The sequence below is a fragment of the Rousettus aegyptiacus genome, unplaced genomic scaffold, assembly GCF_014176215.1.
Source record: "Rousettus aegyptiacus isolate mRouAeg1 unplaced genomic scaffold, mRouAeg1.p scaffold_m13_p_1, whole genome shotgun sequence".
Lineage (NCBI taxonomy): Eukaryota > Metazoa > Chordata > Mammalia > Chiroptera > Pteropodidae > Rousettus > Rousettus aegyptiacus.
Window position 1 is genome coordinate 144,872,594 of NW_023416284.1, and position 14,513 is coordinate 144,887,106.

The 14,513-nt window shown below is 42.3% G+C and overlaps 1 protein-coding gene across 6 annotated transcripts in view; it reads left to right on the forward strand.

Moving 5' to 3' along the window:
• The window catches only part of ARMC2 (armadillo repeat containing 2), a 95,361-nt gene that overhangs the window by 76,888 nt on the left and 3,960 nt on the right, over positions 1-14,513 (forward strand). For 5 of the 6 annotated variants that reach the window (XM_016160211.2, XM_016160212.2, XM_016160213.2 and 2 more), the window contains 5 exons: positions 4,942-5,260; positions 8,607-8,729; positions 9,080-9,193; positions 10,963-11,095; positions 11,412-11,572. In XM_016160211.2, coding sequence (XP_016015697.2) covers positions 4,942-5,260; positions 8,607-8,729; positions 9,080-9,193; positions 10,963-11,095; positions 11,412-11,572 — 850 coding nt within the window. Of the gene's footprint in view, positions 1-4,941; positions 5,261-8,606; positions 8,730-9,079; positions 9,194-10,962; positions 11,096-11,411; positions 11,573-14,513 lie in introns of those variants that run through there. The other variant, XM_036220676.1, reaches the window with a different exon arrangement.

The window sequence follows — 14,513 nt, forward strand, 5'->3', positions numbered from 1 at the left end:
GGAGCCTATTCAGACTGAGTAAAGTAGTTACTCGTTAGGATGCAGCATACGTGGAACTAAGGAGAATACCCCACAGGCTCTGACTGGAACACTGGCTGAGGTCAGGCTTCTTATCGTGGGTGTACCTGCCTGAGCTCTGGTTGGCCGTGGCTGTTGCTAGGCTGATTCCATTTTAAGCAAAATGAGGAAGTCAATATGAACTGGTTATACTGGACTCCCTTCTTTTTAAAAAAATATATATTATCTCTCTTGATTCATCTTCATTCTGCTATTTCAAAACTACATAGCTATGGTAGGAATATGCAACTCTGTGTTACATTTAATAAAAATGCTATAAAAGTGGAGTGTTGATATATAGGTAGTTCTCAGCTATTGTCTAAGGAGAGAATCTGTACTTCAAAGGAGAATGGCATATGGATGAGTTTTCTGCTGTGGAATTGGTGGTCTCTACAAATTAATAACTTTGGCCTTTCTCCAATTTTTCAAATCTTTATAGGATTTTTTATTAAGTGACATGTTGTAGACTTGAGATGAACTGTGGCTGTGAAACAATAAATCACCTCTCCGTAATACCGTCCCAGTGCATGCAGTCCTCTGCATGGTGCACAGGCTGCCCATGGTGAGCTAAGGGGCCATGCAAAGCCCTCTTGCTCAGCCTCCTCTTTCAGAATTCCAGATGAGTCAAGACAAGTGCTGGCTTGGGAATAAGGAAACACCACTTCTGCCAACCTCCTGTGAGACTGCTTCTATTTTGGCCTTTTTTCCATGCTCCCTGCATTCGTGGAGAATATATTTGAGAATGGTGGGGCGGGGGCTGGGGGGAGGAAGAAAGAGAAAAAAAATGCCTTAGCCAGCTCTGAGAAAGAAGATAGAAACAGTGAGCATAGCAGTTGCTGGAAGTTTATTGCTTCGAACGACGCAATCTGCCGTCCCCATTTGTGGCTTTCACATGCCATCCTTCAGTTGGCACCGTTGCTGCCAGGAACCACCCCCTCCTTTTTCTCTCTGAAAGCAAGGAAAATGGTATTATAGCAATATTAACTCTTCCTGCCTTAAGCCTAGAGTTTCTTCTTTCCGCCTCAAATGTATTATTCATCTCTGCCATGTTAGGACCCACAGAGATGTTGGATTCAAACAATTTTAGAAGTGGAAGGGGCCTGAGGGAATTTTTCAAAGAAGGAAAGTAGCATTTGGTCTTCTTGAATTAGACCACACGTAACAGTGGGTAAAGGTCACCCGAATTCTGGAGAATGTTGATCTCTAAGGAAACCTGCTTTTACCGACAGCCATGGTCTAAATACTCTTGACAAACAACAATGAGAGGTGGAGATGGTTCAGGGCCAGAGACGCCCACTGGATTAGACTACCAGCAAAAACGAACAAGGAGGTGGAGGTGAAGCGACAGGGCCTAGGAAGAGAGAGAGTGGAGATTAAAACTAGCCCAGCATCCTTCAGAAGATGGCAGTGACATTTTAGGAGGTAAATCGATTAGTGCTAGTGATGATTTAGTGAGCAGAATACAACTATTTATTAAATTCTTTAAGAAGCCATTTAAAATCACATATGTCTTTCCCGTCACACTTAGTTCGCTTTTGAAAGTGGGAGAAGAGAACAGTTCCAGGAAACAGTGCGAGGTCCAGAGATGTCTGACATAACTGCTGTCAAATGTATGAGGGAAGTTGCTCTCCAAATTGTAGGGACTGGGAACAGCTTTGTTCAGATGAAAGAGCTGGAAGTTACCACTTTTAGTGAATTAGTTAATTTGTACATCTCAGTGCTTGGAATAGTGCCTGGTACTATGTGTTAAGTACCATGTGCTAGTTACCGCTGCTGCTGCTGCTACTGCTACTACTACTACTACTACTACTACTACTACTACTACTACTATTGTTATTAATTATTATAATTTTTCAGAGATAGAACTTAGGGTGTCTTTCATCAGAAATCACATATCAAAATTTATGCAAAAAGCTCCTATTCCTTGGTTTAGAGAATATAAAATGGAATTTTCCTTCAAGGTACCTAATTCTTAGAAATCGCCTCCGTGCTGGCTGGAAAAGCACTTGCTCCTCTGTTGGGTGTGGTCAGGGCAGAGGCTTTCCTTCCAGGGCCCAGGGAGGAGACTGAGCTGTCCCAAGTTACCTGAAGGAACCATTTGGTTTTACCTGAAGTGAAATGCGAGGATCATAGTGAAATGGTGTGTGCTTGTCTTAGATTTAAGACCCACAGGCTTTAGCTTCTGTAAGGAACTGTCTGGTGAACAGACAAGCTGACTCCAGGCACCAGGAAGGGGACTGTCCTGGGTGCTCTTTCTCAAGACCCAATCCTTTCCCCTTGCCAACCCTCCTGCCATCCCCGCCACTTATCTGCATTTTTCAAAGTCGACCTCATTTGTAATAACTTTGCTAAACCCCCACTGTTCACTGAGCACCCTCTTATCTAAATTCTCCTGAGACCATTGAGTCTGTCCCACACGATTTTACGCTAATAACAGTTTATTGATGGTACGTGGAAAGGGTTCAGAACAATGCCTGAATCATTACTCACTACAATTTGTGTTTTATATGTTTTGTCTCAGTTAATCTCAAAATACATTATTTTCCCAGTGAGTTAATGGAGGTACAGAACGGCTAAGTAAAAGGACACACAGGAACCTGGACTGCCTGGCTCTTAAGCTGGGAGTCACAACCCCCTTTGGTGTCCAGCTTCTTGTTTCCATGGCCTTGTCTTCGCAAATAGATTAGCTAGAAGCCCTTCAGAGCACCTTGTCGCAAACTTGCTATGTGTGTTGTTGAACAAATTCAAAAAGAGCCTGGAGGTTTGGGCTAGGAATAAATGATAAAGATTTATTCAAGGATCTTGCATTTTGCAAATGGGGGAAACAGCTAGGCAAAAACCTAGAAGTGTTCCAAAAAATAAAGAAGAGTTTTATAGTAAAAAAAAAAAAAAAAAAAAATGCATTCTTCGCCCTAGGATTCGTCCTGGATGGTTGTCAGTCAGATGGCTATCAGTCCGGATGATGGATGTCAGGTAGATGTGGCCTAGATACTGAATCCTTCAGAGGACAATCAGAGGGTTATCTGGAGGTCTAGATATATATCTAGGCATTGACACAGGACTGGAATCAAAAAAGTTTGTGTTCCCAAGCTAGTTAAAATAAGAGCAGAGTCTTTCCTCATGTCTCAACCTTTGTAATGTTAATAATTTTAGCAGCTTGGTTAAAATGACTCCATTTTATATATTTCCTATCTTCACTCTTTCCTCATTACGTGTTCAGGCCTCCAGAGTGGGTTCTCCTGACTGGTTAACTGCTGTATTGGTGGCATGCTGAGCTGAGGTTTTCCCCAGTGACCTCTCTCCTGGTCCAGCTCCAGTTCTTTGCCATAGTGTTAGACTTCGTCCTTTCCTAATGTTGGGCAATGGTTCCCAGCTGCACAAGCAGCAGACTCACTTCTTCCCGACCGGGGCTCAGGCAAACTTCTTTTTCAAGAACAAGCAGAAACAAGTTGGTATTGGCAGAGTGACCCTGGACAAATCCCAAAGTCTTGTCTTTTGTCCTAAATCGTCCGTTGTCTCTGCCACACACAGTCTCTGTGCTGCCCCCAACCTCGCAGGTCCCGCTTGGACCCGGCTCCCCATAAAAACAAGCCTCATTCCTTAAGGCTGTGATAACTACTAATCTGATAAACAAAGGTTTATTGGAATCTCCCAGTGACACATTTGCATTTTTAAAGGTGATAATTCCGTAACTGTTCTGAAAGTAGGTAAGGCAAAGGACATTATTAAGTGACAGCCATGTGGGAAGCAAGGCAAGGATGTAGAAAGGACTCCGGGTCTAGATTATCCTGGGTTTGAATCCAGACTCCATGCTCACTAGCCGTGTGACCCAGCACTTCTCCAAGCTCGTTCCTTGTCTGTAAAATAGCACAGCATCTGGCACAATAAGTGTTAGCACCCAGGCCAGTTGCAGCCCCTCAGTAAGCTTTCCTTTAAAGTCTCCTCCTCCCAGGACCTCCCTCACCCCCCTGTATATGGCCGACCATACTCATCTGTCTGTTGTTGTGAAATGAATCGTTGCTTTTGTTTCTGGTTTAGTTGTAAAATGTTCTCAGCTTGGGGTTGTTAGAAACATTTCCTTATTGTGAAATATATCTTATATACAGGAAAGTGCATGCTATACATACATACCATTTAGCAAATAGTTATAAAGGTGTCACCCCTGTAATCACTACCGTGGTCAAGGAAAGACGAGTACAGCACTGCTTTACAGTGGTATACAGACATAACACGGTAGATTTCAACTGGGGGCAATTTTGCTCCCCGGGAACATTGTCGGTTGTGGCATCTGGGGAAATGCTATTGGCATCTAGCAGCAGAGGCCAGGAATGCTGCTAAACACAGGGTCATGACCCACAGCAAAGAATTATCCAGCCCCAAATGTCAATCGTATCCAGGCTGAGAAACCCTGCTGTAACACGATCTGACTTGCCTTTATTGCCTGATTTTTAGAAACGTGGTACTTTAACACGAGATGAACTTTCAGGAATAGATCTGGATGCTCCAGAAACCTGTTAATGTCAAAACTTAGATTTATATAATATAGTATTATTAAAATGATATCTCACTCCGGTAGTTGTTTTCTGGGGTGGGGAGAAAAAAAAAAAAGGCCAACCAGAATTTCAGATGGAGGAACGGAAGGAAGTTAAAAGACTTTGCTAAGAGCATCAATCAGTTTGTATTCTTTCACTGCTGCCAAATGCTTTTAATCATCTGTCAATTTGTACCAATCTTGAGAATCAAATCCGGTACAAGTTAGTCAAAGCCAGACGTGTTCCATTTTACTATTAATTAAGTCATGAATAAATGAAAATACTGTACTCTTTCCAACGACTTGTCCCAGTCCCCGTGCACTTGTAACTCTTCGTCTTTAATTTATTGCAGGACTTAGTCGTTCGTATCGTTTTTATTCTTGGCAACCTCACAGCAAAAAATAACCAGGCTCGTGAACAGTTTTCCAAAGAGAAAGGGAGCATCCCAACTCTGTTGTCGTTATTCCACACATTCTACGAACTGGATCTGCATTCCAGGAAGCAGGTGGGTGAAGGAGAGGAGCAGCCCAAGGCCCGGAAGCCGCAGGCCCAGGTGGAGGACGTGCTCATCAAGCTGACCCGCGTGCTCGCCAACTTGGCCATCCACCCGGGCATCGGGCAGGCCATGGCCGCCAACCCACACGTAGTGGGCCTGCTCCTCGCCACACTGGGTAAGACCCTCAGCCCGCCCGGCTACAGCACACACGAGGGAAGCTGCCCGCTACAGCCAGAGACAGTTCTGTGGGTTAGATGTGGCGAGAGTTTTATTAGTATAGTCAGCTCACCTTAATGAGACTTCTCAGTCATGTGAAAGAAAATTCCTCTTCTGTTCAGAACTGCCTTAAAAGCGATCCATAATTTAGAAAAAAAAGAAAAGAAAAAATAGTACTACAGATTATTACTAACACTCACCGAACTGTGCACTTTAAGAAGGTGAATTTTACAGTACGTGAATTATATCAAAATTTTTAAAAAGCATACCAATCGAATTACCAAAAATTGGCCAAACTAACCACAAAGAGGTTAAAACCCCAAATTTTTCCATGGTTATTCCATACGATTAAAGTTTATTTATTTCTCTATTTTTTTCAGGTTGTTCCATTATCTGTAGTTTTGGCCCGCAGTCATTCACCCCATCTTTCTCCTGTGTTAGTCAGCTAGGGCTGCCATAGCAGAATACCACCGACTGGGTGGCTTATACAACAGAAGTTCATTTCTCACAGTTTAGAGGCTACAAGCTCAAGGTCAGGGTGCTGGCCTGTGCAGTTCCTGGTGAGAGCTCTCTTCCTGACTTGGAGATGCTGCAGCCTCACTATGTGCTCACATGGCCTTCCGTCGATGTGTGCACGTGGGAAGAGAGAGAATGACTTCTCCCTTCCCCTTCTTATAACTCTGACAGTCCTATCTGATAAGGACTCTACTTTTATGACCTCATTTAACTTTAATTACCTCCTAAACTCCCCATCTCCAAATACAACCACATTGTAGGTTAGGGCTTTAATATATGAATTTGGGAGAGTGGGCACAATTCAGTCAGTAGTTTTCTGCCTCTAGCCTCCAAAAATTCATGTCTTTCTCACATGCAAAATGCATTCATTCTATCTCAACAACCTCATCAGCTCTAAAATCTAAGGTCCCAAATTTTATTTAAATAACATCTAAATCAGATATTGTGAGACTTGAAGTATGATTTATCCTGAGGAAAAAAATTCCTCTCCTTCTGTAACTTTTAAAACCAGACAAGTTATGTGCTTCTAAACACAATGATGGGACAGGCATAGGATAGGCATTCCAATTACACAAGGGAGAAATAGGAAAAAAGGAAAGGGGTCAAGTCCCAAGTAAATCTAAAACCTAACAAGGAAATCCATCCGATCTTAAAACATATGCTGGTTCTTCAGCCAGGGGTCCCTCTACCCACAGAGGCCAGCATGGGGGCCAGTATATGATAGACACTCAGTGAATCCTTGGAGAAAGAAAGAATAAATGAATATATGTTTTCTGTAGCATAACAAATGACTGAATCGTCCTTTAAATAGTGTAAGCTATGAAAAGGCCATTCTCTTTAAAGGCCATCTCTCTTTAATGAAAAGAAGGCCAAACTGAGAGAAAATTAAACCAGAGACTTAAGAGCTAGCCCAGTCCTCCTGCTCAGCTCATAACCCCTTTCTTATTCCTGGAGGAACCTTGGTTCCATACAAGAGGTGAAAGGCGCTTCTTAACCAAGCCAGTCTGAGGCCACGGTCTACACAGGCGCTGAGGTGGCTCCCTCCCAGGCTGGGGCATGGCTTCCAGAGCAGGCCGGGACCAGGTGGAGAGGGGAGCGAGGGCATTCTAGGCACCAAGGGGACATGTGTAGGGTCAGAGGTGAAAGGCAGAGGACCTTTCAAGTTGCTGTAATTAGTTTGGTGTAACCAGACTCGTGACTTTTCCTCTGTCAGACCCATGTATCCAACTGCCTTAACCCTCACCAAATGTACTTCAAAAGCACCTCAAAGCATCTGAAGTCGAACTCATGACCTTTTTCCCAACTGAGCCCTCTTCCCATGTCCTCAGTTCACAGAATGCGATACCCATTCATCCAGTCATGTAATCTGGAAACCTAGGAATCATGCTGGGTGATTCTTTTCCTCACTCCCGATCTGGTTTTTACCACATACTGTCCACTTTCCTCCCTAGACAGTTTTCCAGTCTGTCTGCTCTGCTCCATCCTCACCGCCACTCAAGCCTAAGCGACATTATTTGTCATCTGGAATACCACAGGAGGCTCCTCTCTGACATCCTTGCATCTGCCCTTCTCTGCACTATGGCCAGAGCAGTCAGGAGAGATGAGTCAGGAGGCTGAGTAGGAGTCAGGGACAGAACTGCCGAAGGTCTTGCGTGCTAAGCTAACACATCCATTCATCCATTCATTCATTCTTCATTTACTCACGTAGTATTGCATTCAGCAACTATTTATCAAGCACCCGCTACATGCCCAACACTGTTCAAGGTGCTGGGACTGTAGCAATAAATAAAACAGACAAATCACTCGTCCTTATGGAGCTTATGTTCTAGGGATAGAAAACATACATTAAACATAACAAGTCAAGTGGTCTCATGTGCTATGGAGAAAATTAAAGTGGGGTAAAGGAAAGAGAGAATAATGGGTGCCATTTTATACAAGGTAGTTAAGGAAGGTATGTCCAATAAGGTGACATCCGAGCAACAACCTGAAGCACGTGAGGAGTGAGCCAAGTGGATAACTGGAAAAATAGTATATTCCAGACAGAGAGAATACCAGTGCAAACATTCTCAGACAGGGCCATGTAGACACGATACTATGCAGTCGGTATTAGGAGTCTGGGGCCTAGAGCAGAGAATGAGGCCATAGAGGCCAGGACTGAGGCAGTCCGGGTAGGGACTAAGAGCTAAGCGAGACCAGTGACATTAGCTGACTACCTCTTAAAGGATCACCATTCTGAGGATAGACTCAAAGAAATAAAAATGGAGAAGAGAAGCCAATTAGGGCGTGAGAGATAGACGGGCGGTAGCAGAGTAGGTGAAGAGTGACCAGGTTCTGTGTGTTTGGAAGGCATTGTTGATAAGAGTTACGGATGGATTCTGTCAGGAGGTGGGAACAGACTCCCAGGGGGGAGCACCTCTCTCTGATAGGTCAGGGGCAGGGCAAACCAGAGGGGACTAGAGACACTGGGCTCCCTGGTGTGTTGGCACTTTTTGCTTTGCTACAGACACAGGGCCTAGATCAGCTTGACTTTTCTAGGCCTCTGGCTGGAGGGATGGAAGGAGCTTAGAGTTGTTCTAACCCTGGGAGGAGTGGCCCTTGCTTTTGGTGTATTTCCCTGCAGGAAGAGACATAGAAATAAAGCTGTGAACAGCAAGGGCAGGCAGTGCCCCTGCACCGACCGTGCCCGGGATAACGGCTGAGGCCTGCCACTGCTGCTGTAGTTAGGATGGCGTTCTTTCTGCCCCTAATACGAGTCTGTCATGCCCTTATCCTTACTTTGTTTGTTTCAGAATACAAGTCCATCGATGAGTGTGAGGAGCTGGTGATCAATACTACAGCAACAATCAACAACTTATCTTACTACCAAGTGAAGAATTCCATAATCCAAGACAAAAAGCTACATATTGCTGAATGTAAAGTTTAGAGTTGGGTTTGGCAGGCTGCATGCTCATTTAAGGTTCTGATTTTATTAACTACACACAGCACTGGAGGCATTCACATTTTCTGATTTCCCGGTATAATATCTAAGAGACTGTTTGATTCTTAGAAATTAGATATGTGGGAAAATTTGATATGGGGAAAAGTTAGTTTCTTGGTTCTTACTAAAGTCCCCCACAGTTTGTATTTTATTATTATTTTTAAATTTTGAGTTATCAGTATCAGTTATTAGTATCAGTATTTATCATGAATAATGAGTTATGATATTGGTTTCTAATAGCCTTTAAATCAAAACTGATTTCATTCCTCTGTTCACCGAACCCAGTGCTCTTAAAGCTTCTCATGAGTAACAACATGGATGCAATCCTAGAGGCTGTGCGTGTTTTGGGAAATCTCTCCCAGGACCATGACATCTGCGATTTCATTGTGCAGAAGAATGGTGAGTTAATGACACTTAACGTTCATAAACATGCACTTCTTGCCAATAAACAGAGAAGCAGTTTCAGAGCTGGGGTCATGACAATGTGATACTTGTTTCTGCTTTGGGACAAGTAGTGTTTTACATTCTGTTCCGTCCGTACGTAAGGCTGTCAGCCGAGGATGCCAAGATGGATCTAGGCAGTGTTCTCCGTGTTCCCTCTTCCTCGTGAGTGGTCTTCTGAGTTCCAAGATGGTGTGCGTGTGTGTGTGTGTGTGTGTGTGTAAGGGAAACGAGTTATCTATACTCTCATTTTTGTCCTTGGGAATGGACTCAAGAGACTCTCTCCTTCATGTGCTAGAATGTCCATTACAGTACTGCTTATAATAGCAAAAATGGAAACAACCTAAATGTCCATCAACAGGCAAGAGGATAAATACATTATGGTATATCAATGCAACAAAGTGTTCTCCAGCAATAAAAATGAATGAACTAAAGATTCATGGATCAACATGGATCAGCTTCAAACACATAAATATAGGAGCAAAAAGTCCAGTGATAGGATATATACAAAACAATGCCATTAAGGTAAGTTTTAAAACATGCAAAAAATCTTGGATATTGTTTATGTAATGCATTCACATAGTAATGGTATAAGGTATAAGTGGTATTTGGAACTTATAAACTCCACATTTAAGACAGAAGTTATCTTTGGAGGGAAAGGGATGCCCAAAGATATAAAATTGGATCTATAATGTTTTCTTTCTTAAACCAGGTGGCTGGTACACAACAGTTTATACTAACCATCCTCTGTCTCAGATATTTTATGTAAGAATGATAACTAAAAATGTCAGTATAAGAAATGTCCGAACCTGTAGAGAATTTTTATAAGTGTTTATTTGAGCCAAACTGATGACATATGCCAGGGAGCAGGATCCCAAATGCTCCTGAGAATAACAGTTTTATGCATTTGAGATGATGGAGGAAACATAAGGAAGATTACATGGAGGTGGGAGAAAGCAAGGCAGAGATTGAATTACAAGATTCTGTGCTTTCTTAAGGATGTGAGGCCTTCAATGGGTATTCTGGCTTCTCAAAGGTTTGTTAACCTAGATGCACAAGAACGATGGACAGGGCTGGCTTAAAAACCTTTCAGTGAAGAACTTACAGACCTGGGCCATGATTGCCCACCATGACCTGCCCAGTTAGAAATTTATGGTTTATTACAACACCCCTTTTTCATGCCTGCCCCCACCTGAGACATCCCCTACCCTGCAAGTCCTGCTTTGCTACAGGCTGCTTTCTACCAGTCTGAGCAATTCTGTGACCCTGGAAGGTTTCAGGGAAGGAAGATCTCCACAGGAACCTACTCCCCTCTCCCGGGGCTGTGTAGTCAAAGAAAATTGCTGCTGGAGGTTCAGAGAGGCCCTTAGGATGTTAAGGATGACTGTCAGCTGGGTGGCTGGAATCTGTGGTTCCTTCCCTCTTTTCTACCGGCAGGGACCCTTATCACTGCCTCGGAGAGGGAGCTGCTGCCTGGATCGGATACAGCAATATCTAGGGACAAAGGACCTGGGGGATGGGGAGCAGGTTCTAGATGTGGTGGGTGTTGGCAGACCTACTGCTGGGCCATGAGTAATGCCTTAGAAAGAATGGGTTAAATCCCTTAGTCAGTTCTGGTTTTGCAAGCCACTCCCTATTTCACCTTTGCCCTTTCCCCTTATTGTAAAATAAGATACAGCTGAGAACCCCGAGCTTTACTGGTTTGCATTTGCTCTCTACCCTCCCAGTACACAAGTTCATGATTGCACTGCTGGATGCTAAACATCAGGACATTTGCTTTTCTGCCTGTGGTGTCCTCCTAAATCTCACTGTGGATAAAGACAAGCGTGTCATCCTAAAAGAAGGAGGTGGCATTAAGAAGTAAGTTTTCAGGCATGGAATTTCAACTCAGGATTCAGAGGACACAATTTTCTAGGGAGTTTAGGCCCCTCTTGCCATTCTTCCAGGGCAGACTAATTAAAATAGTTCAATAACACAATAATTAAAATAACACTTAAAATAATTCAAAAGTAGATTATTGCTACTTTGTAACTATTTAAATTTATAGATTTGAAGTCACCGAATTATATGTAATACGTATAAATATTCCAGAAGGCTGATCATCACTGTACTAAAAACATACAAATTAAAGAGATTCCGACCTAATAACTTCTCAATCTGACTTTTATTAACTCAGACTGGTGGATTGTTTAAGAGATTTTGGTCCTACTGACTGGCAGCTGGCCTGCTTGGTTTGCAAGACTTTATGGAACTTCAGCGAAAACATCACCAATGCTTCGTTGTGTTTTGGAGACGAAGACACCAGCACACTCTTAGTCCTGCTGTCGTCACTTTTAGGTAAGACTCCTCACTACGAATCTGATTTTATGAGAGTGAGATAAAAAAAGAAAAAAAAAATTTTTTTTTCTGTGACCTATATGGATAAAGATTGGTATGTGTTTGAGTGGCTGTATTTCTGTAAGCAACAGTAGCATGTTAAACATTATTATGATTTAGAAATATCTGTAAAAGGCCGAATGTTATTTACAATGGAGACACAAGGACTTTTAACCCCCCTGGACACTCATGATTTCTTCCGTGGCCATTTTTTCTTGGTTTTTTTTTTTTTTTTTTTTTTTTTTGCATTTTCTATAGATTGCATAAATATAAGACGTCAGCACAAGTTATTACTGTCGTTTGAAAGTATATAGACTTTGCTGTAATTGAGAAATATGACTAAAAGCTACTCTGAATTAAGTCATACTTTTATCCATTTTGATTAACAGCTGTGTTGATTGCCATGAGGGGCGGGTCTGTGAAACAATTTGACTTTTCAGTAGGATTCATATCCTTAAAAGGTAGGAAATCATTGATACAAACCAAAGGAAAGAGGATAGCGTCTTCTACTTTAAAAGTTTCTATTTTTAGGATAATTTTTTTTCATCCTGGGTTAGGTCCAGCAACAGTGATCAGGGTCAGTAAATGTTTTCTGTAGTCCTTTTCCCAAAATGAAGAAGTAGCTGCTGCTGCCCAGCCACTGGGTTGGGTCTGCAAGGTCATGTGGAAAGGTGCTGTGTGATTCGGTAGGTGGGGGTCCAAGGTGCCGCGATCTGATAAAAGAATCTTCTCAGAACCTGCTTTTCATCTCTAAAATGGGGGCTTGATAATCCCCCTCCCCTGCTGTAGGGAGTCAGGATCAAACAAATATCCTTCCGATGGCTATTCTGAGTTTAAGTCTTTGTGTTAGCACGTTTGCAAGTTTCAACCTCTCTTAATTTGTATTTCTTGTCTCTAAGATGAACACCTTTGATATCCACTTTGCAAAGTTGTTAGGATAGTAAATAACCAACGTGTACAAAGAGCCCGGTACAGTGCCTGACACATAGCAAGTCCTCAAAACATGGTCAGGAAAGTGCTTTGTAAATCCTAAGTGTTGTAATGCTATGTTATTAAATGGGACTGCAGAATCAGTACTTATTTGAAAGAATCAGGTTTGCTAGGTTGAACTTTGCTTTTTCCAGGTAAATATAATTTCGTGTGTGTAAGAGTAGGAAAAATTAGCATGATTTTCAGTCATTGAGGTTCACATTCTGCTCTGTGAATATTAAGCTTTTGCCAGGTTGCCAGGAGCAGAACTGCACATCTAACTTTCCTTAATTCAGTTCTCAACCGTGGCAGAACATTGGAATCAGCTGTGGAATTGAAAAAAAAAAAAATCTCTCTCTCTCTCTCTCTCTCTCACTCACTCACCCTGGCCCCATTCCCAGGAATTCTGATTCAGGAGGTCTGGGGTGAGGCCAATAATCTGTATTTTAAAAAACTTCCACAGGTGAGTCTGCTAATGCAGCTGGGATTAAGAACTTGTGCCCTGCTCCATGAAGGAATTTAAAGGAAGGGTGCACAGAGAAGTAGGAAGCCAGGAAACAAGCATGTTGCCCAAAGCCTGCTAGAGAGGGCCTGGAAGGTTGTTAGAAATGGAACCACAGTTCCTGAGTGACCCCCTCAATAGCAGGCATTATCGGGTCCACTCTGCTGGAGACACAGCTCTGCTCTGTCTCTGGTGTTCTCTGTCCCTCGTTCCCTCCAGGCTCCTGCTTTGTCATGGCTTTGACGACCTTGTGGCTTTTTGCTGCACTCGGTGTGTATGCTTCTATGTCTCCTCTGCTGTTGGCATGCCTTTTTATCTCCCATTTGGGGAGAAGATGTGACTGGTTCCAAGAGTCACTCTCCTGGGCTCTTGGAAGGCAGAAAGTGAAATGGATGTGTGGTTGAGCATGTACTTGAATTTCAATTTTTTAAACAAAGATAGCTAAAAAACAGGTCATTTTTATAATAGGATAAGCTGTTAAATAACAAAGTCCCATGCCGAAGTGTGAGCACTGTTTTTAGATATCGTAGCAAGACAATTGATAAAGTAATATGTTACTTTTTCTTGTTGGATGACTGAAAAAAAATGGAGAAAGTAATGGTCCTCAGCATGATTGGGATGTCGAGTTGTTGACAGTCTTTTTAGAAAGTGGCTTTAAAGGAATGTTTTTCAAGACTTCCTGATGTACTACAATCACTTCTTATAAACTCATTAGCAGTGTGTTTATCTTGAGGTTTTTAAGTGGTGTGCCTTCACACAGTGGTCTACTATGAGCTTCTCTCTTGGGAAAGCTGGCCACTGGTGATCAGTGTATGCAGTTTATTATTGCACGTGTAAAATGCACTAGATTTTTTTTGTGTGTTCATCATAAGGTACAAGGAACCTTAGCGTCTAGGTTGTGTGGCAAGGGGTAGAGTAAGACCCAATGTTCAAGTTAGAGGATTGCATCATTCGGCCTATGCCAAAGGGCTTGCAGATGCTTCTGCAACATGTGGGGACTGAGCCTTATAAGAAAATAGGGCAATAATGGATATTTTACATAGCTACTTGGTGCTGAACAGCAATCTAGGAAATAGTGCAGTGAGTAGGGGAAGCCTTTATTGATACTGTAGGACAACTTAAACTATAATGGAGATTGTGTTACAGTGATCACTGACAAATGTATTGTTTTGAGTCCTTTATTCCTTCCTAAAACCTTGACTAAAATTCTAGTCGCTGGAACTGTGCTGTGCACAAAGAAAGGTTGAGACTGATTAGTTTTCCAAAGGAGTACTTTTCATGTTGTGATCAGCATCTTTAAAAAATGAAGTAGCAAAGAAAGAAAATAACAGAGTATGTTACATGTGGTAAGGATAAGTGTTCTATTATGATACATTTGTTTATTTGTATATAAATATGTAAGTATATGTATACAGTTATAATGTAATATGT